General features: G+C 45.1%; 1 protein-coding gene across 4 annotated transcripts in view; it reads right to left on the minus strand.

Moving 5' to 3' along the window:
* Positions 1–6,521: 6,521 nt before the first annotated feature.
* PAK1 (p21 (RAC1) activated kinase 1) overlaps positions 6,522–23,170 on the minus strand; it is a 76,145-nt gene continuing 59,496 nt past the window's right edge. For all 4 annotated transcript variants that reach the window (XM_053970906.1, XM_053970905.1, XM_053970908.1 and 1 more), the window contains 5 exons: positions 17,973–18,090; positions 17,430–17,529; positions 15,439–15,635; positions 13,737–13,874; positions 6,522–11,854 (listed from right to left, as the gene is read on the minus strand). In XM_053970906.1, coding sequence (XP_053826881.1) covers positions 11,768–11,854; positions 13,737–13,874; positions 15,439–15,635; positions 17,430–17,529; positions 17,973–18,090 — 640 coding nt within the window. In that variant the 3' untranslated portion in view covers positions 6,522–11,767. The remainder of the gene's footprint in view (positions 11,855–13,736; positions 13,875–15,438; positions 15,636–17,429; positions 17,530–17,972; positions 18,091–23,170) is intronic.

Here is a 23,170-nt window from a genome sequence, read left to right on the forward strand (position 1 = left end):
TTCTCCAGCTAACACTTAGCTGTCTGGAGTAAAAATGCATGGGACTGTGTGTGAGCCTCCAGAAAAAATAGTTGCTTTATGGTCTAATTCCTGGAAATCTGATAAATAGGGCAGGAAAGGGTGAGATTAGGAAGACTGGTGGCACTAATGAGATTTAGGAAGCAGCAGCTTTTCCAGGTACCCTGCAGTTTTAATCTCCTGAGTTGATCCACTGGATTTTTCTCCTTACGTATTTGGGCCGTGTTGAGCCCAGCTTTGTCATGGGGCCACACTGAAGTCCTGAAGGTCCAAGACAAGGGGAAGCATGGCATGGGGGTGGCCTGGAAGACTTAAGGAGTAGTGAAAGCACAGAGAGCCAAAGCATTTTGCTCTGCCCTTGAAGACAGTAGTAAGGTAGGCAACTCCCCAAAAAAAAGTTCTGAAGGGCCTGCACCATCATCCCTATTCAGGCTGCCATTCTTCCAGCTCCACAGTGTGGATGAACTCCAATGGTTACATGAAGATAAAGGGACAGGGTTGAGCAACATCATCAGCCCAAAAAAAGCTCCTTCAGTGGAGGTAAGAACCTGAAAAATGAAAAAGCTTATTAAAAGCACTACCATAGGCTTACCTCCTAACAAGCAAAAAACTCACAAATATCTCTATTCTCTGCTCTAAAATATTCTTGTGGTTTTGCTTTCTTCCAGGTATAGAGAGGCAAAGCATTCAGCATCAGTTTGCTCTCCAAACACCTGGCAAGGGACTGATCAGCTGGGCAGACACTGCTCTGGCTTCAGTATCAGCTCAAAGTCCACCAGCTTATCTCAAGCACAAAATCCTCACCCAGTGTTCCATTCATTGTCCTAGGCCTGCCAGAAACTGGGAATAAAGGCAAGCAAGGGTCTGCTGGAGCCCTGCCACCAGCAAGTCCAGCCTTGGAGATGATGAGTCCATAAAGGAAATACCTGCAAGGGACTGGTGCTGTACAAACCCTCTCCAAGGGGAGAACAGGGCAGGTCAGCCTTGAGCCCAGTGAGTTTTGCCTCTGTGTCAAGAGGAAATAAACGCAGGGCAAAAATGGCACAAACAGGAAGTGGGGATGGTGTCCCTGCCCAGCTGACAGCCACATCATGAAGGATTTTGCTGGGAAATGAACAAATGTTCACACCCTCCTACCTTAAGTCCTCCCCACCTTGGGACATTTGTCCTCTCACAACACACTGTCTTGGCAGCATGAGGGGCCAGTGTGTGTCCCCATCACACCCTCCATCCCACACAGCACATTTGCCCAAGGAACAGCTCAACTTTCAGAGCAGAGACTCATGCAGGTAATGATGTCCCCACAAGATTTATGATAGAAATTGCACATATGGCAGTTCCAGGAAAGATAAGGGAGGTGAGGGGAGAAGGAAGTGGCCTGAACTGATCCAAACTTCAGATGCACAGCCAGGGGAGAGCAGCATCTGCTTTTTTCAACAAGTAGTATCCCACCAAAAAGCAGAAATGTCAGTCCCTGGAGGCACACAGGATGGGCTGAGGGGGAAGAAAGGGACCCTGGCCAGCTCCAAGCCCCATCACAAGAGAGGAGAGGCTCCTCCAGCTCCTCAGTGCACAGCATGTCCAAGGATAAAGATGTTCACAGTCAGCTTCACATCAAGCCCGAGGATGAGGCTGAGGGGGAAGGGGTGGGCTGGGAGGTCTTCTTGCCATCTCCCAGCCTGAACCCTTTGACACACACACCGACACAAAACAAACAAGGAGAGCATCAGCTCCCCCCAAAGCGTTGGTGTGGGGAGACTCAGAGTAAAGTAGAGGCACAGTGAAAATGGGGAGCAGCAGGTTTTGCAGGATGCTGGCAAGCCTCCATGGAAACCTGGGCCTGGCCCTGCTCCTGCATCCTGGGACATGTCCTTCACTAACATATCTCAGGCTGCTTCGGTTGATCAGAGCTGTTTCCAAGTGCACTTGCTCCCAAGAAATGCTGCTGTCCCTACCCAAGGTTGGCAGTGGCTGTGGATAATGGTGCAAAGTCCAACCAGTAGAGCCCAATACGTTTCTTCTGGCAGTTTCTTCTGGAGTATGCAACCCACCAAACACAAAATATACACCAAGAGCCAAAATATAAACTCAACAAATCACCTCATGCATGCCAAATTTCCAGGCAAGTTCTCGGGCTCAACAAGAGGCTCTGAGCACCATTTCTGGGAAAGCCACATCCCTCAGGTGGGCAGGAAGGGAACCAGGCAGATACACAAGAGCCTGACTGTGAGGAACCAGCTCCCCAGCAGAAATACAGGCTGTGTTGAGTGGATGGAGGGAGCTTTTACATCGTCATCAAAGCAGCTGGTGGGGACAAACTCTGCCTCTCACAGCTGTTGCTGCAGCAGCTCTGCTGCCCACTCTCCCATGGCAGGACTGGCTGCTGCTGGAGCTGATGCAGCCTTGTCTAAAGGGAGAAAGGGACAGTCCTCACTCTTCTTCCATAGTTTGTCACTGTCCTTTAAGAGACGGCATCATTTTGTCCAGAAATCAGGGGATTGCAGCACACCCAGGAGGATACAGCTTGAGGTACCCTGAGAGGCCAAGGGACTTCCAGAGGGGAAAATCACGCAAAGACCGGTGTGGAAGAGAAGGGTGTCGTAAAACATCCCTCGGCCAAATTCTTCTGTGTCTAAGAAATGCAATGTGGCAAATAGTGAGAGAGGATTGTGACAGATCTCAGGAGTGAAGCACTTCAGAGTTTTGTTTCTTGAGCACACAGGCAGCTGTTCTGTGCTGCCTCTTCCTCCTCTTTGGCTGGTGAACCTGGAGGTCTGCATTAGCCCCTGCCCTGATGGTTCCTCTCTCAAGAGTGATGGGGACACTCTGCTTCTCCTCAGTGGGGATGTTGCAGCAAGATCCCCCACTCTCTCGGGTAATAGACCACCCTCCAGAGAACTGAGCAGTCAAAGAGTTTTGTGGGGACTCAGAGTTGCTGTCCCATTTTGGGCTAGCAAAGATGGTTCCCACCACTCAGGCTCTTAAAACTGTGGCACTTGTCATCACCAGGATAAGTCCAGAGAACTCACTGGGTGCTTCTTACCCTCACATGGTAGATGGCATGGGCAAGGAGACACAGGCTGGCCAGTGGGACCCACCATCAATGAGACTTCCCTTCCCCAGCACACAAGCACCAGTGGTGGCATTGCCTAAAGCTGCTGCACCCCCTTGGGAGCACCCAGCCCACTGTCCCTGTGCAAGGGGACCTGAACTGGCTGGTGCCTGCTCTGGGGACACCGCCATCTTTCTGTGCCCCATCATTACCACTGATCTCATGCTGGTCCTTCCTGAGTTGGGACCTACCTGGTGGATTCTTCATGGTGCTAAAGAGATGGGACAATTTCCAGTGGCCTGAGTTGGACTGTTCCCAAAGTCTGGGGGGCTTCAGAGTGACTACAAAACACAAAGGCCTTGAATGAGAAGTGGGGTTAGAGGCTGATGTGGTTAGAAAATGTGAGGAACAGAAAAAAGCAGTGGATGCTTCCCATCTAGTGACTCACTGTTCATGAAGCCATGAGGCTGGGCAATGAAGAGGAATGGGACTGAGGGAACAGTTCGCCCCCCAGTTCACTGCCCCCTATGCCAGTTGAGACTCACTACCCTCCCCACCTTTGAGCATTTCAACTCTGGTGAGAAAAGAGAGAACTCTTACCTGCCTACTGTCCTCCAAGGCACGATACTGGCACACCTCAGCCCTGGACACCATTACAGCTGCACACACATGCACAGCACGACCATAACCTTGACTGCCAGAAGAGCTGTTAATCCCAAATTTATGCAGGTTAGTGGCTTTAGGGTGCAAGGTGTGGCATGAGGGATGAGCCAGAGCTCACTTCACCCCGACCGCATCCACAGGGGAGGAGCCTCTGCCCAGCAGCCTCTCTCAACCCTGCCAGCCTTTATGGCACAGAGCCCCTTCCCTTTTACCAGGCTTAACCAGTCTGTCAGAGCAGGTCTGGCCCAGCAGAAAGTCCCACCAGACCTAGAGGAAGCACAAGGGGGTCGGTGAGCATTAGGGACCCGTTCTGGGTTGGGAGCAGAGGACTCACACATAACCCATGGGGGAAGACATTTGCCTGACAAGGCTGCTGCAACCTAAAAATGAGAGAGGAACAAAGCTGGACGTGGGGTGATCACAAGGGAACAGACATAGCAGGACACCAGATTCCACGTCAGGATGATCTCTTTATCCATGCCTGTGTGCCCCGGCTGCCTGCAGCGTGCATCCTCCAAAAGAAACACAAAAAATTCGTTTTTACGTTGCTCATACAAAACGAACACGAAAGGAAAGGACTTTTCAGTGCAGCTGCCGGGAGAGGGCATCACAGCCCCAGGAATGAGAAAGGATCAGGCAAGCCCAGCCAGATCCCTGCTTACCGTGTTCAAGCTACAGATCCTCCTCAAAAATGAGCTTGAGAATCAAAATCTGAAAGTCTTCTGGATGCTGCTAGAAAATGAGGGGACCCAGTCAAAGCATCCTCTGCTCGAGGAGCTGCAGTATCCCTGCAGCATGTGATAAAGAACACCTCTTCTCTGTTGCACCTGCCAGTGTATTGCTTCTCCTACCCATTTCACTCCTAAATAAACTAATATCATGCAGTTACACAGAGAATAACTGCTCCCGCTAGGATTTAGCTGCCAGTTTGCTGTCTGGCTTAGACTCGAAGCTGTGTTTTCCCCAAAGCTTTTTGCTGTCTTTCCTCCCCTGCTCCCCCTCCATAGATCAGCTGATCTAACACAAGGCATCATCAGGTTGTGTCCATCTCCAGAATTATTTATCTGACTCCCCAACTATTAAGCTATGAAATAAGCCTTCAATAATTATTTGCTTTTAAATTTGATTATGAATTTACTTTTAAGAAAAGCTGCCTTTGGCTCTGAAGACAAGCTATACTTCACTGAGATCAACATCAACCATTTCTTAAAACCTTGCCATCATTCATTGTCCAACACCTCCCATGACCCAACCACTGGGCAACTCAACCAAGTTCGTCTCAAGAGAAGAAGCCTCCAAGAAAGAAAGTTCTCCCCAGAAATCATGGGTAATACTAGTTAGAATACACTATGCTCCCTCCATGGGGTAGGGGGTAGAGCCGCCAGACACCAATCCAGTAGTATTTTTAGGGGCACTCTGGGGGGACATACATTACCTTGAGCAAAGTTTTCCTGGTACCCTGCTTTGTGAAGCGTTGGAGGAAGGGTGGTTATTCAGCCTGGAGAAGAGAAGAGTCTGTGGAGACCTTAGAGCACCTTCTGGTACCTAAAGGGGCTATAAGAGAGCTGGAGAGGGACTTTGGTCAAGGGCATGGAATGACACGGCAATGGGAAATGGCTTCAAAATAAAATAGAGAAGTTTTAGATTGGATATTAGGAAGAAATTCTTCACTGTGAGAGTGGTGAGACACCGGCACAGATTGTCCAGTGAAGTTGTGAATGCCCCATCCCTGGAAGCATTCTAGGCTATGTTGGATGGGGCTTTGAGGAACCTGGGTCTAGTGGAAGGTGCCCCTGCCCATGGCAGGGGGGTTGGAACTAAAGGATCTTTCAGGTCATTCCAACCCCAGCATTCTATGAAGGGGAGGTGGTGTTGGCCCAGTCAGATTCCTTTTCTCTAATGGGGCAAGGACATCTAACATGGGCTGCTACCACAGCATGGCAAAGAGAATCACCCCAAATCCCTGCCAGTGGAGCTGCAATGTTCCTCTTGCTCAAACAATGGGGCCCCCATCTTTGTAAAACACAACTTGATGAGTATCTCCTCTGGCTTTGCTGAAAAAGACCTGGAGAAGCAATGGATGGAAAGCAGTATTCAGCTCCAGCATCTGTTCTAGGCAGAGGGGATTTTATGGAGTCACACTGATTTCCTTATTCCAATTGGTCAAGTCCCCCATTCAAGGTGTTCCCTTGTCTCTCAGTGACTTCTCTAAAACCTGGCTCAGCACCCAGCTGACTCATGGGAGCATATCAGAGCTTCTCACTGCTCCTCACCCCCACATTCCAGAGAAACCTCTCAGCAACAGCCTGGACTTCTCAGACTTCAGAGTAAAACATCCAGGTCAGATGATACCCACGCAGTATGATGAACTCCTGTTCTTATCATCAGCTTTATCATACCAACTCTAAAAGAAAAAAGTGATGCTGGGAAGATGAGTGCACATACCCATCTCAAACCCACCCCTAATTTCCTCCTCCTGAGACCAGGAGTCTCAGACACCAAACTTCACCTGCAGAGAAAACAAGCATCCAAGCTTCCTTCTCTTCTTCTTTGAGCTGTGCTCTAGATCCTGCTCCCAGTCTGCTTTCCAGAATATTAACTATGTCCAAACAAGTTAAAAGTCACACTTGCTGCAACAGTTTTTACTGTAGTGACTTTGCTCAATCAAATAAGATCTGATTAATCTAAAACAGGTCAGAGAAACACAACCCCTCCTTCAAACACTCCCATTCATTTCTACTACCACTGAAAGGATCATTGAAAAAGCAAGTCAAGCAGAACCAAATAATTAATCAAGGTTTTATATAAGGTTTCAATTTTTATTTTTAAAATGGCTGAGCTGACCTGGCACATTAAACAAACCCAGCAGTACAGTACAGAAGTTATGCCAAGGCAGCATGGGGAGAAGTACATTACCCAGCAGATTTTAAAACTGCAACAGCCTCTGTATTTCCAGGTGGGACACAACACAAAGACATCTACCAACAGCAGAGAGCTGCAGTCAGAACTCAGTAGGCGCAGAGCAAAAAGCCTTCTTTACAAACATGAGAGAGAAACTGGGTGGCTGATGACATGATCCTAAAGCAGAGCTGATCTCAAAAAGACAAGACACTGATGCTACAAGGCAGGAGGGAATGAGCTACTTGTCATCCACAGAAGCCTGTGTTAAATTAGTTTCTGCTGTTTCACACATTCAGGAAATCTCTCCTCTCTCTTCAGTTCCTTGGCACATCAAGGCCATCTCCTCCATTCTAGCTCCACTTTTCCTTTTCAGCTGAATTTTGTAATTTTTTGTGAACCTCCTGGATTAGCTCCAGCTCTTAAGCACAAGCTGTGACTCAGAGCCATATTGTTGCTCCACTCTCCACTTTCAGCACCTTTTCCCTTCCCAGGTTCCTTTCTGCTCCCCTCCTTCAGAGACACTGCTGCCTTGAGATACAGCAGGCTGCTGTGGCACACCCTGAATTTCCTCAGCAACTGTGCAAGTGAAGTTTTAGCCTTTGCTTTATCCTACCCTTTGGACCAACTCTGCCTCTCTCCCACCACTTGCTGTAGGCTCCATTCTGGCAGCAAGTTTCTGTCCAGCTCCCATCTGCATTGCAGTTTTGTTGCTGTTGGCCATTCCCTGTCAAAGCTCGCAGCTGCTCCTCTAAGGTCTCACCTTTGCCACCGTGAGCTGTCATTAGCAAAAAACTAAGATCCTACAGCATTCATTATACATATGCTCCATCCAGTTGGCTTATGACCCCAAAATACATTTACAGGCTCTCTATTACAGCTGAAATAAGAAGCCATTAAAAAGCCTTACTGTTTTATGGAGAAAAGATGAGCAGATAATCAGTTCACCTTTAACAATTTTAACATTGAAGATGTTGTCACTCACCAAACAAACAGACTATGCTCTTAATTAGGAATGGGCTTCAAACAACTATTATTCTTGGACACTGGTCAGAACCCATTTTGCTGTCAACCAAGAAGGGTGGGTTCTAAGAAAGCAAGCACCTACTACAGACCATTGCAATCCTTTCTTGCACAGTACTCTGCTGCAAACGTGCCCTACTTACACCGACCTGCAGCATTTTGAGACAGATGGATCAGGATGCTAACAGACATCTCAGCTAAGCTAAGAAGAGTCAGACTTTTATACACCTCACAATCCTGACCAGGCACTTCTCATTCTCAGCACTTTTTCAAAACCAGCCCCGTGAAAAGGGGCACCAAATTGGCAACAAAACACTGCAGCAATTCCAGCTGCTTTGCAAAACAGTGGTGTCAATGTGGTGTCTACCCACCAAACCTCTTCTCAAGCCTTAGCCAGATTGTTTAAGTCAAGTAAGTGTCTCCATGGAAACCTCCTTTCTCAAGGAGCCTCCTTTGCTGGAGAAATCCCTGCACCCCTTTTGTTTAAAAGAGGAAGGCAGTTTGGTAGGAGCATAATGCCTGCCTAGAGAAGTGCCTGTAGCAACAATTCAGTCAGATTTATGCTCCCTAAAAACACATCCATTCAATGAAGACATTTCAGGGATGGCTAAAGGTGTGCTACTGCTGCTGCAACCAGCTAGTTCTGCTGTGCCCTCCAGCCCTGTCCTGGCTCTTCACTCTCAGCCTCACAGAACATCCTGAGTTAGAAGGGATCCACAAGGATCATTGAGTCCAACTCCTGGCCCTGAGCAGGACAACTCCAAGAATTACACCATGTGCCTGAGAGTGCTGTCCAAATAACCTGCCTTCTTCCCACGTAGTCTCCATACCTCTTTCACACACAAACTCTTCGAAAGAAGTCAAAATTGTTTGTTTAAAAAACCTTTAAACCCTAAAAAACCCTAATAACTAAGGTAATACAAAGAATCAATGCCCATTCTTGAAACATAGGAAAAGTCTTATTGAAGATACCAATTGATACTCAAATAAGATAACTCTCTGTGTTTAAGAAAAGATGAGTTTTATCCTCTCCCTCCAACAAGCCCTTTGTAAATGGTAGGATACAAAATTATTTCTGGTATAAGATTGCTTGAGATCCCCCAAAAAGGAAATCAGCTTTCTGAAAGGACAGTCAAAACAAGTCAATATTTAATGTTCTAATATGGAAGAAAGAACTTTAATATTAGCAGGCAAATTAATAATTAAGGGCTGTGATTAAAAATGGTTTCAACTCAGGCATAAGAGAAAGTTAGGGAGAAAAAAAGGCACCAAAGAAGCCATCAAGTTGTAGTCACTTTCAAGTAACAGCAGGGACTAGATATTCTTGGAAAATATCCTCTGGAGATTAAATTTTAAGTCAGAAAGTCACTATTTAAGAGCCCTCTCTAGACAGGAGTGTGCCGTAGACAGGAAGGGCTCTTTAAAAGCTAACGGAGGTGCTGGTGCCGGGTGACTCACACACAAAAGGAGAGGGGAGGAAAGGGTGCATTTCAGAACAACTAGAACAAAATAAACCCATTCTCTTAAGATTAGGCTAATTACAATTTTTAGAAAATATCTTTAAAGATTTTCTGAGAACATAAAACCACAATGTATCTGGTAACTAGAAACTAGGTCTAGGCACACTGTAGCAATCGCCTCCTTTTCCCACCCACCCATCACAAGTGGGGACAAAACAGCCTGGGACAAGATGACACACAAGCATGGGCACAGTCTTGCAACTTTTCCCAGCAGAAAGACAGACTTTTGGCAACATCCCTCTCCAGCAGCCAACAGAAACCAGGCATGACTGAGTCCATGTGGAAGTCAACGAGACAGAAGCACATTGTAAGATGAGGAATAGAATAAACAGTCGCTGTTGATCCCTTTTCATTATGCAATAGAAGATCCAGAAGAGCAACTTAAAACACATAAAAATAACCTTTTCTGTCTTGTTTGGGGAAGTTTAGCAGAAATCTTGCTGCAGGCAAATAAACTCCTGTGCATGCTTACAGATAGGGCACATCTGCATTAAGGTTCTCATCTCAATGAGATGCAGAGAAGGGAGTGGGGAAGGGAATCAAAGAGAAGTCAGAGACATTAAACACATTGTGGATCAAATTGAACCCTGCACTGTCTGAAAAGTAGTCAACTGTCATATCTGCCAGTCAAATGAGGTTTTAGATCAAGAGAGATCTAGCCACTAATTGTATTCCTCCCACATATGCCATCCTGAGTCTTCCAGAGGGAATACAAAGTCTTTTTCAAAGGGAATTATTCAAGCATAGTGGCCTTCCATTCCACAATCTCCATCTCTCCAAGCAGATGAGCTCATCAATAGATCATATCCCTTGCCAGGTTGGCAGCTCTACTGTTTTGCCCACGGAATTCATCCTTGGATACAAGCTTTGTGAGAGGAAACTTAATACTGGGAGAAGAAGTACAAACACCCAGAGGGAGAGAGGCTGCAAATTAGGGGAATAGACTTCACCCCTCAGCCTTTTATCAAACAGTGTCTGCCCTGAAGCACAAAGGATAGGAGAAGGCCCCTGAGAAGCAAAAGAACTCACAAAGTACCTACACCCAGTAAAGCTAGCGTAATAGCTGTCATGAACCGCGGGGCCACATCAGAAAAATATGTTTAATTAAAGCCCAGGTCCAGGGAGGAAAGGGCTGAGCCAGCAGCAGGTCTCAGCATGAAGTAATGAATTTCTGTCCAACAGAAAGATGAGAGGTTACTCCAGAATAGGTTTAAACTCACCCCCTATGTGACCAAAGCAGTACAGAGAAAGCAGCTCCCATAGTTACAATACACATTTTTGTATCATTTTCACTATGTGTAAAGTGGCCCTTGGGAGCCACTTACTATCCCAAAGGACTGCAGAAGAAGAGGTAAAAAACAAGGTTAAATTACTTCATCCAACACATCCAAGTACCTGGTGACCATACGAGCAATGACAGATTTGTCTGGTGACAGTGAATTCTCCAGCTCTCCTCTATCCCCGAGTTAAGAAACACAGCAGTCACTTTATTAAAAATCAGTATACAGTTTAACATAAGCCCAGTGTTTACAACCAGTCCCTCTTCTAGTAGTTCCAGGTTTCCTGTTGTTTTACAGACTATTGGCAACCCAAGGAATCAGTAGCATAAAGAAACCATTTCAAAAAATTTGTGTCCCCACATGTCCACAGAGAAAGCAGCATCCATTATCAGTTTGTTTTCCACTGGACTTGCTCTAAGAAACAAGAGTTTTCAACATATTTTGCTGACAAATCTTGTCTTTACAATAGTAACTGCTCTGTTTGTTAATCACACAGGGCAGCATCTCTAAAAAGCCTCACAGCACTGATAAAATAACCCTAAAAGACCTCTCTGTCATTTTTTTCCCTGCAATTTGTTTCCTAGAACAACAAAAATTATTTGACATTTGTTTAACTAGTAGATTTGCCACTAAAGGGGGAAAGAGGGAGTAGGGGGCAGTTCACACCACTTGGCAAAGAGATCATCCATGAATTAAGTTCTTCAATGGCTGCAGGAAGCACGCAGAGGCTTTATCCATGCTTCCTCGAAGCATCCAGCAGTGCTGCAGGAGGGATGCACCTTCACCCCCTCGTTCCCCTTCTCAGCTGACAGCTGTTCACATTGCTGCTGCCTGCTTCCTTCCCTCCTCGAGTCATCCAAAGCACAGAGCAGCCTCCACGGAGTAACAGCAGCTTGGCAGAAGCAGGCAAAGTGCAGCCAGCAAAAGATTTAATTTATTAAGATAAACATGGCATAAGGCTCCACGTTATTTTTAAAAATAAACACAATAAGAAATATGAAAACAAACTGGCTTCACTACATGTAGGTCAGGTTCAGATGCTCTTAGAAAGATCTTCTCATCCATACGAAGTATTCTTCCCCTCTCGTCCCCATCACAAGGATGGAAGGACAGTTCACCACGTAAGATCAGCTATGTCCCATTGTGCGCCCTTCCACATACAGCGAACGATGCCTCTGCCACCCTTCAGAGCAAGTCAAAGTTTTAAGAACACCCCTGTGAAGAAGGAGCAGAAGGGGAGAAGGGCAAGTAATTCAGTCTCTGAAATGAACATCTAAAAGTCTTGATGCAATGACTGTGTTGACTTCACCACTTTAATGGTTGTTCTTGGCTGCCTCTTTAGCTGCAATAATCAGAGGAGTGAGACTGGATAGAGGCTTTGCAATTTTCAAGAACTGGTGCTAGGACAAAACAAAAAGAGAAATGGTTAGATTTTTCAGAACATGCCCCAGAAGTGGCAATTCTAAGCATTTTCACCTAAACCCATATGAAATCTAAGAAATCTACTCTAGTCTCTGAACACATGAATCCAGAAGCTCTGGATTCTATGACAAAATTTTGGGGATTGCCTGAAGTTATGAAGAGATTTGCACCCAACACATGCTAAATTATCCAATGTTTGCGTATGTTCAAGATCAAACAAAACTCAGCAAATTCCCCTAGGGAATTATAAAGCTGTAAAATCTATAGTGAAATCCAGTGTGAAAAGAAGGTGTACTAAAATCAACCCATGTGTTTCAGACACAAAAGAGAGGGCTCCATACAGGAATCACCTCTCATTTCCCTGTTCCCCAGTGTCACAGGTCTGGAGAAAGCACTGCCTTGGTCTTCTACCAGATATCAGAAATTTGCAAAGCAGCTGAAATTTGGGAGAGCAGCAAAGAGCTTGCAACACAACACCATCCAGTCTCCTATAGAGGGGCTCTTCTTTAAATAAAACAATATTGATTATCAAAACAGCTCTCAGGTGAGAGTGAAGGGCAAGTCCACAAGCTGTTCTGAAAACAAAAAGCAACAAACCACAAGACTTCTGAGCACCAGAAGAGATCAATCATCCAAGGCAACATGCTTCAGAGATGGAAAAAAATAAAAAGTAAAAATTCAGAGGCCACAGGGTAGTTAAGAACAGGCTGAAGTGTTACAGTCAGAATGTTCTCTTGCTCTGAGGAACAGAACATAACTTCTTTCTGATATTTTAGGACTGAAAAGTCCAGAAGAAAAAATGATCTTTCAGCTACCACCATACTGTCAGACATTTATGCTTCATTATAGTTACAGAAGGCAGCAACACATCCAAGTCTGAGCCCACTACACAAATTAGTGGAGAGAAAGGAAAACAAAACAGAAACTGTCGGATACTTAAGGTCTGAGTGTTCCTTATCATAGATCTATTTTATAAAGACTTACATATTCTACCCTCATGGCAAATTTGACAGAAAGAACGCACAAAACACTCCTCTCATCCATGTTGATAAAAATCCTGGCAGCTTGGTCCTCAACTTTCACTGTGAGTTCAGACTAAGACACCAGGTTTTCAGTGAAATATCTTATTATAGGGTGGTGAGGCACTGGCACAGGTTGCCCAGAGAAGCTGTGGATACCACATCGCTGGAACTATTCAAGACCAGGTTATATGGGGCTTTGAGCAGCCTGATCTAGTAGAAAGTGTTCCTGCCCATGGCTGGGGAAGTGGAACCAGAGGATCTTTAAGGTCCCTTCCAATCCAAGCTGTTCTATAATTAAGATATCTCACAAGCTTTGTCCCGCCACCTCTGTAAGGAGTAGTATCAGGCAAAATGTAGTAAAAGTGAACTGCTCCAGTTAATTGAAGCCATGAACACTTCAAAGAGCTTCGTGATCCTTCCTCCCAAAAGAACACAGCCAGAATATCTGACAGCTAGAAGCCTTCCTGCTGTCCAAGTTGGAACAAGCATGACAAGACAACACACACAGATGTTCCCAGCCACCTGAAGAAACCACAGGAATAAGAGGGCTCAGCATCTGGCAGGCCTGGGACACAGCTATTATTTGAGTCTGGACACAGAACATGCTGCACAGCTGCTGCCAGTAGCCAGTACTGGAAAGGGAGTAGTCTGTTATCTCTTTATTATAGATTTTTCTTTGAGAGCTGTGGTTTTCAGTTGTTTTCCCCTGAGAGGTTACCTTACCTTGTGCTTTCAGCTGATGCAGTATTTAAGACCTCAAACAAGATCTCATCCCTAAACTCAGCCTCACTCAGGATTGTGTGATTATATTGTTTCAGTCTTGCTCCCCACCACCTACCTGTAGCAGCTCTTTTGCAGAACCTCTCTTTTCCACGTCCATTTCAAGACAGCGATTTAAGAAGTCTCGGAATATGGGTGAAAGCTTTTCTGGATTCTGCAGTTCTGGAGTCCCGTTAGTAGCAATGAGATACAGGGCCTGAGACAAAAGCAAGCACCCGGGAAACAGGAGGTTAGGAAGATTAGATTCCGTCTCTGGATTAGAGACACCCATTTCTCCTCTCCCTCCCCACAGTTCAATAGGGAGGAAAAAACCCCACCTTATCAGGGTCACTAATCAATGGCTACATTTCAGCAAACAGCTGCCAGCAAATAGCTGGCAGCAAATAGCTGCCAGCCCTATTTTTTTGTGGATGAGATCCAATCTTTTATTGTTTTACCCTTGTAATCTGGATTTGGATCCTGCAGCCCTCTCAAGAGATTACAAGGACAAAAACAACATTCCAGACCCTGTTTACATAGGGAAGTTAACTGGCACAATTTTATCATTACTCCTGTAGTGACTATATCCTCATGGGAAGGTAACCCTGACTAAATAGATTTTTTTCTGTTGGTACTCTGCCTGAGTGCACAAGGCCTAAAACATCAACACTATAAAGATGCAGCTGGCTCCTTATGAAGAATGTCCAGCAGACCCTTGGGCATCTTTTCTGCAGGAAAAAAGAGTTTTGCTGCTGCTTGGGGATAAAGCACTCATATACATCCTCCTCTGAGAAACAAGAGACTGAAAATTCATCCATTTCAGGATTTCATGTGAGAAACTTCCTGGATTAATTTTCAAGAGAAGCAGAAATCTGTCAGAGACTTGTTAATATACAAGCTTTTTGAGCACATCACTCAACATGTCCCATGGGAGTAGTCTGATAGCCTGGGAATTGGCATAAATTGAGTTAAATGAAGCCAAAGTATTGTTACTTTAACTCAGCACTGTTTTATTCCTTATAGTCTTCTTGGCTGCTACACTTTTGTCCCAAAAATCCCCTCCATTGCAAGAGATGGGAAAAAAAAGTTAAACATAATTTTTCTAGATTCCTCCAGCCCATATAACTGGGGAAAAAGCCATAAACCTAGCTTATATTAAGAGCAGTGATGTCCCTACATCCTGACAGCGTATCTCCTTTTGTTAATAATTAAACAAAGGAAAGACATCAGGAGGCTTAAGCCCCGTCTAAAGGCTTGTTACACTTTGAATTTTACTTGGAGCATGCAAGGAGGAAGAATTTGCCCTTAGGAAAAAATTGCTACCAGAATAGAATTTAATATAATCACAGAAACATAGACTGGTTTGGGTTGAAAGGGACCTTAAAGATCACCTAGTTCCAATACCCCGGCCATGGGCAGGGAACCTTCCACTACACCAGGTTGCTCAGAGGAGAATTCTCTCATTTACAGGGTAGAAAGTTTGAACACATGACTGCTTTGTTCCCTTAAGGTAGAACTTCTGCCTCTATAGCATCCCAGAAAGTGAGAAATTATGAGTGTGCATGATCTAACTCAGAGAAGAACCCACATCTCTGCTACCCAGAGCAAACCATGGCTTTTAACTAAGACTATCTCAGTCTTCTCACTATGACATCTTAGGTGGCCACAGGATCCTTTGAGTTAGACAGGGCTGGAGGTGACAAAACCACACCAGAGGATTCACATGAGCTCAGTTCCACCAGCAGCTTAGTGAAGACCTGAGGAGAAAAGCACTTGCTTACTCTCAGAGGGTTCTCATTGAGGTAGGGGGGCTCTCCTTCGATCATCTCGATGGCCATGATCCCCAAAGACCAGATATCCACTTTGGGCCCGTAAGCTTTCCGCGTCACCACTTCCGGGGCCATCCAGTACGGCGTGCCCACCATGGTGCTGCGCTTGCTCTGCTCAGGAGTGATCTGGGCACAGAAGCCAAAGTCAGCTGGAAAATTAAAATAGGGTGGAGGGAAAAGACATAGGAGTCAGCAAGTTTCTCCAAAAACAACTCTTACTGACACCAGAGCTACAGAACACTTCACCCTGCTGCACTGTCTGGGGTGCTGCTGCTGCAACTGTGACAGGAGGAGTGTTTTTGTGGCTAACACAGAGGATGGTGTTTAGAGCTAAGTTTCTAAACCCGGCTCTCTATGGCCATGAGGATTCTAGAGCTGCTGACTTTTCTGTGTGAAAGATGGGGATCAGGAAATAACCACACACAGAAGTTAAGACACTCACCTGTGTTGCAGTAAAACACAGATGTTACACACTACGTAATATATGGCCTAAAGACCATTCCTGGGTATGGGAAAACAGGAATTAATGCAAGTCTGATCTAGATACACCCCCCAGACCACAGGCTGTACTGTCTGGTGATATTTTTGGTCCATGGGTATTACTTCCCCCGTTGACATATCATCCTTCAAGCAGCATTTATTTTATAGAGCAAAGAGTGTTCAGAATAAATTTAAAGTACCTATATTCATATTGATTATTTTCTTTGAACAGAGAGAAAGGTGGAGGGTCTTCACATAAAGATTGCTGAGCCCTATGTTTTATTTATATTTGGCTCACCAAAAGAAAACTAAATCTGTTCTTGTGAGCCCAGCAGAATCAACACAGCAAGATGCACCGCCCATCCTGACCCCCTGTGGCATCACAGGTCTAATTTTAGGGAGAATTATGAAAATTAGACTGATTCCTAGCTGAGTTTTCATCAAGGGTAAATACCAGGAAAGGACATATGGTTCATAAACAGGGCAAATTTCCAGCAGAACCAACAAGCAGCTCAGATCCAGAAGGTTACTGCATCATATCCACAGGGATTTATCTAACTTTAAACTACAGTCTGGTACCAGCACATTGTGCTCAAAGAAGTTATTCCATAAGAATAGAGCACTTTGGCCCCCATCAGTTATTCATTACTAAAGCTCCTGAGACCTGGCTCTATCAAAGTTCAGCTTTAGTTTAAACAGCAGTTATGTGCAAAAAACCCCACCTTCTTACTCAGCATATCTGCACTCTGTGAATTTTGAGTCATATCTGCTGTCGCTGCCGACAAAAATAGATTTATTTATGCCTGTTGGGTGCAAGCCAACAGAACTGAGAGGAAGAAAAAGGGAGCACCATTCTGTTAGAACTATAGGTGGAAGATCATATCTCCCTGGTTTCCAGGGTTATCTCTGCATGGACAATGACAAGCACAACAGCTACCTTAGCACCCATTGGGAAGAACAGTCTCAAGATTTTCATTACTACTGATACCACAAGGAGGAGACAACATTTCGGCTCCAGTCTGGGTTGGCATTGTAACATTAAATGATTTCTAGTTACACAGTTTTCAATTCTCCCTCTACTTCCCCTGCCCCTTGAGTACCTGCAGTATTTTCCACACTGAAGAGGTTGTTCATAAATAAAGACTTCTAGCCTTACACCTTCCAACCCAGCTTTCTGGACTGGAGTAGCATTAAAATACTGTTATTCTAGTTCACATAAACAGATGGCCCAAAGCTAAGCAAAGCCCAAGCCTCGCTTCAAGTCTGGTATCAGTTCACAAGGATTTGTGTTTGCCAATCTCCATTAAAACGAATGCCACAGAAATATCTACAGTACCATTTCTACAGCCTGTTCATCATGACAGCATCAAGCATCTCAAATACCCATCTCCTTAAAATGCCTGGCCCAGAGCAGATAACTGGCACGGGTTGATAAGTCATCAGCAGTAACATTCCCTGCATACTTAGTTTGACAGAGCCATCCATTCCCAGCAGGATGTTGTCACTCTTGATGTCCCTGTGAATAACTTGGTTTGAATGGAGGAATTCCAGGGCTTGGAGACACTGAAAAATAATTGAGATATTCTTACTGCGCATGAAATGGTTCACCAGTCACAGCCAACTAAAGGACTCAAACAGACTATGCATTTTTGGTAGTAAGGGCACAGTGTGTTAGGACCTTTCATATCTTCGGTATGTGCAGGGCCACAGAGAGACGTCACACTGGGATCAGCAGGTCCTAGGAGGACAAGTTAGTCCCAAAAGATTTGAAGAACAGACAAAACCAAGAGGATCCCACCCCAATTTCCCACTCTAGTTCCTGCTTCTGGGGTGAAACATGAGGCTTGCATTAGAATTGTATGCTGCATCCTCACAGGTGAAATCCATCCTCTAAAAGAATGACTGTCACATTACAGAAGCTGGAAACATTTCCATGGAGTCAGTGACAGGTTGTGGAAAGTCTGTGTCCCATTCCCAACCAGAGCTCCCTCTGAGTGCTGCCTCACCTCCCGGCACACGGCGGCGATTTGTCCCTCGTCCATGCAGGTCTCCGTCACGACATCGGTTAGGGAGCCTCCTGCCAAGTACTCCATCACCACCCAGAGCTCTTCTCCTACAAGGTAACTGAAGAGCCCACGCTAGGTTTGAAAACCAGAATGCACAGGGGTTTAAAGCTCTCTTACAAGTTCAATACAAACAAGAGCTGCAATTAACAGTATTGGGGAACCACGTGCTCCTGGTACTTTCTGTGCGTGGGAGCATCTGATCACAACCTGAATGATCAAAGAGAAGCATGAGTGCAGAATGATGAGGAGAGATGTAGTGGGAGAGCTGGCTACAAGTTTCCTGTCCATAAAAGCAAGGCTGAATTTTTCTGCCATGGAAAGGATGCAGACCAAGATGGAGACCTGACCTTACAACTTCTCCCACTGCTGGGAGAGAAGGCAAAGAGCTACTACTCAAGGATGGGGTCCAAGCATGCAACCCAGATATTTGGCACACAGCAATGGCTTCTGAGGGCTCTTGCACCAGACGAGGTGGCTGGGGGCTGTTTCATTACTCCTGGCATCCTGCTGTCCTAAGCAACTGACTGCTTTGCCTCAGGCCCAGGGACAGTTCCGGGTGACACAAAAGTTGGCTACCCACAATCAATCACAAGAAAGCACTTCTTTTTTAAGCACTGTGCACTTGAAAAACACCTCAATCTTTTCCACATTATCAAACTGGTCTGTGATTTGGTCTGAAAATTTGAGAACCATTCATAAAGGCAAAGGAGTACACCTTATTGAATGAAACAGCAATTCTAAAGACTTAAAAAATGAAACTCCTAAAAGGCAGGTCTTTTCTAAAAAAGGCTCACAGGAAGATGGGGAGGAGACAGCTGAAATGAGAGTAACTTTTCTCAGTCACTTAGGATATTCCTTTCTGCTGAGTGTGTGTACCTATGTTTAAAAGTGGAAGACATGAGATGAAGACTTCAGCAATAACTCATTAAAAACTAACAAAAAAGAATCAAAAAACCCCAAAACAAACTAACAAAAGAAATCAAAGAAAAAACAAACAAATAAAAAAAAAAACCCACCAACTATTTCTGCCCCTTTTTGGACCCATCAACACAAACTTCCATGACCAATAAATACATCAGGATGACACGTTCCTGAAGGAAGGAATCATCAGTATGAAAACCCACCTTTTCAGCCTATCCTGTCATTTTTCAAGTGAGTGGACAAATGAGTCAAAAGTGAGATGACAGAGAATGTAATTAAAAGCTTCATCTGGCATTAGAGTTCATCAAGGATACATTTGCTTTGCCGTAAAACTCTGATCCTACTGAGGAATGGATTTGCCAGGAGCCAAATGCCAAAACTGGGATAGGTACTAGGGAACAACTAGGTAGAAAGTGACAGTAAAGGAGAAAGAAGCCATTAAGCTTTGCATGGAAAATAGACAGAGATAAGTGAGACATCACAGGAGTGAGCAAGGTGCAATATTTGCCCACAAAGGACACACTGACAACACTAAGCTGATGAAAAAAATCCCCCTAAATATTGGTCCGAGCTACACCTGGATGACAGCAGTGTTACAGTTATGGACAGCTTTTAATTCCAGAGACAAAGTGGGTGTCTTGGTTTGTTGATGCTGAGGATTATGTAGGGAGGTGCCATCTGCAGATTCTTCCAGGATACAAAGCCCAAGGGCACAGGGCTGTGCTCCTGCAGCAGAGAGGTCTCAAACTCCACTATGGAACAGAAGCTGATGCACTGGCATTTTTTCTTCCCAGCATTACAACTCCAGCAAGAGCAGTACCACCTGCAGAGCAGCCCCTCTGAGTGAGAGAGGAGCAGCAAGACTGCTTTCAGAAGCACTCCTGCTAACTCTGTGGGTCATTTACTTTCTGTTGGGCTCTGAAAGCCCAACTCTATCCACACTCTTCCTTCCTGCTCCTATGCTGTAGCTACTTCTTCATTTCTGCCAAATCAGGCTCTCTTCAGATTTTATCAGCACCCTCTCAACACATCACCCACCATGGACATCACAAGGTTTCCCTTCACTGCCAGTAGCAGCCCAAATCCACTCTCTGCAGCCCAAATGCACTTGACTGTAAGAATGAGGGCAGAATGGGCTCTTTGCATGACAATCTCAGGTTCCACATGCTGGGAGCAAGCTGGTATCTCTCTTCAGCCAAAACAGATGGAGCGAGCCAAGAACCACACTGTGAAACCAAAGCTGATCCATGAGCAGCCACAAACATGTGCCAAGATCCTGGCAACTCAATAATTGATAAATTTGACATAACAGACATGGAGGGGAACTTAACAGTGGCTCCCTGCCAGCTGTCACCAAAGGAATGTCATTCCAGGGTGGTACTGTCTCAGGGATCTTTCCACTCTCTTACCAATCTTAGTCACTGAGCTGCCCACTGTTGGCATGACTCAAACCCACTCTCTCAGCAGCTCTAGAGACACCACCAGGAAGTCCATACACCTACACGCTGCTCTGATGCGACATCAGGGACAGCATGGTGTAACATATTGTCACCCACCCAATGGCTTTATTGGCAGTAAGAAAAACCTGGTGAAAATTTGCGAGGAAGAAGGAGATGGTCTACAGCTTTCTCTTCATCCATCTGCAAGAGCGAGTAATGTCTGATCCCGTAAGGTGCTCCTCAGCCTCCACTTAGATACCTTAGGAAGCTGTTCACCAAGCCCTCTCTATCACAAATACACACTCTTTATTGATGAAACTGATGGAATTTGAGTCGCTCAGAAGCACAAGTTCAGTCATTACAGAATTTTGCACCAGTAACATGCTACCAACATGCAAACATGAATGTAGCCTGGAAAGAAACCAGTGTGTTCTTGTAGCATGACTGTCTTACATCTCCAGCTTTATTCATTGACCACCAATCCTTACTACATTTTGGGGTTGGGGTAAAACAAGGCTACCACTTATTTTGGGGTTTATTAAGTTAAGGAGTTGTTTAAAACAAAATTAAAGGGCAGGAGTTTGCTTTGCCTAGCGTTGGGCATCTGATGCCCATGTTTAGATGGCTGAGTTCAGAAGCAGGGCTCTGAGGGCCTCTTTCAGGCAGCAGAAAGGAACTGGCACCTCCAGCAGGTAACTCAGCATAAGTGGCTGTTTGTCTGTACAGAAGACTAGTGTCACTGTCCTCAGAGCCAGATGCTTCTAAATCCACCTCCTAAGTACAGCTGAATTAGGCCATGTCACTATCTTGAATATCACAGCACACCTTTGTGCAACACTGGCCACGACGACTGCAGCAGAAAAGCTGCTTAACCACAAGCAAGTAGGCCATGCAGTTAACAGAGGACAAAGAACAGGAAACCCTTGCATAAGGGCAGGAGCTGAGAGAGCTGGTTTATGCCAATGACTACCTTGCCGCTCCCATTATGGACTCAGAAGGGGAGACTGTAACAGAACCAGAAAGCAGAAACCAGGCCCCGCAGTGATCAGCACATCTTCCTCCCCCTCCTTCAGCAGAAGGCAGAAGCCAGTAAGTGGCATCCAAATATCAGCTTAATTCAGCACTTGGGAAGCACAGGCACATTTAGGCTGGGTAAGAGGGACACAGCTCCCCAGCAACAGAATCCTGCAGTTGCAGAGCTGAAGTGGCATAATAGGCACAAGAACCCCCATGTTCATCCCAGTTGCTCTTCTGTCCATGTGCAGCACTCAAACAAAAGCTAACCCCTCTGAAAAAGATTAGTGAAAGTGGAGGACAAAAGCAGCAACTTTTGTTGCTGGAAGTTTGAACAAGACAGCAGGACATGGAGCTATCCTGCAGCTGGGATGCACTGGCTAGACAAGGCAAATGAATGTACACAGCGATGCTCTCTAATGGGAAGAGCCTGTCTCTCAAACAGTTTTGTCAAAACAAAGCCTCTAATGAGCCAGAGGAAAATAACAGTTCTAGCCCAGATGTAATTCTTGACCACTTGTTTCATTTTACACTGGTAACATTCTTCTCTCTCTAGGAAGAGGGCGTGTGCCCAGCATCAGATCCCTGCACACACACCTCTGTCATAAAAATTTAAGGAGCAGACTTTCTGTCTCCTCAACAAAGTAGCTCTTTACAGCTATGTATGGGACACAGTACCACAAAAAATCAGCAAATCAACTGCTGCAATTCATAAGTACTACCTCTTTTGGCTAAGACATTAAAAGGCTGTAAAAGAAACCTATTAAAGAAACAGCTGATTAGATTTTGATATACACACAGAGCAAAAAAGTGTGCAAATCCTCTCTCAAATTTCCAGAGATCCTAGGTCACATCCCTTTGTTGTATCTTCCAAAAATCCCAAGCTGCTGAGATTAAAGTCTGCAGCCCACCTTATCCAAGCAGTCTTTACCCTTACAATAAGGCAAACCTGTGGTTGATCAGAACTGCTACATTCAGATTTTGAGTGCAGCAGACTGAAAATCTTGCTGCAGCTCTAATGGAACTAGCCATAGTTTTAACAAGTGACACGGGCTTGACACAATGCAGCACTGTGATGTTGATGGTGAATTCAAGACACATTAAATGCTTTTTGCCTGCTGGGCTTTCAGCATCATGGAATGATAGAATGCTTTGGGTTCAAAGGGACCTTAAAAACCACCTAGTTCCACACCCCTGCCCTGAGCAGGGACACTTTCCATTACACCAGTCTGCTCAGAGTCCCACCCAACCTGGCTTTGAACACTGCCAGGACAGCTATATCTTCTCTGGTCAGCTGTGCCAGTGCCTCACCACCCTCACAGCAAAGAATTTCTTCATTATACCCAACCTAAATCTACCCTTTTATCTGAAATAAGTGGGTAGATTTGGTCTATCTTGTTCTATCACTATCTGCCTTAAAATTCACTCTCTCTCTTCTTAAAAGTCCCCTAAAGTACTACAAAGCTGTGTTGAGGTCTCCCCCGACTTCAGGTTGTGTGTCACATGTCATTCACCCTCACTGCTGTTACGCTACTGTGCAAAACCTCAGTGGACAGTCACAGGGACAGCACTACATCTAACCCTGGAAGCAGTCTGCTCCTCTGGCAGCAGAACACCAGCATTGCTCAGTGAAAAAAAAAAAAAAAAAGAAAAGAAAAGGAAAGCAAATAGAAATATTACATTTCAAACTGTTTCTGTTTCTCCTTTAGTAACAGGAAGGAAATAAGCAGGAAGTTTGTTGCATCAAATTTGGCAAATGAGAGA

The sequence above is a fragment of the Vidua macroura genome, chromosome 2 (assembly GCF_024509145.1).
Source record: "Vidua macroura isolate BioBank_ID:100142 chromosome 2, ASM2450914v1, whole genome shotgun sequence".
Lineage (NCBI taxonomy): Eukaryota > Metazoa > Chordata > Aves > Passeriformes > Viduidae > Vidua > Vidua macroura.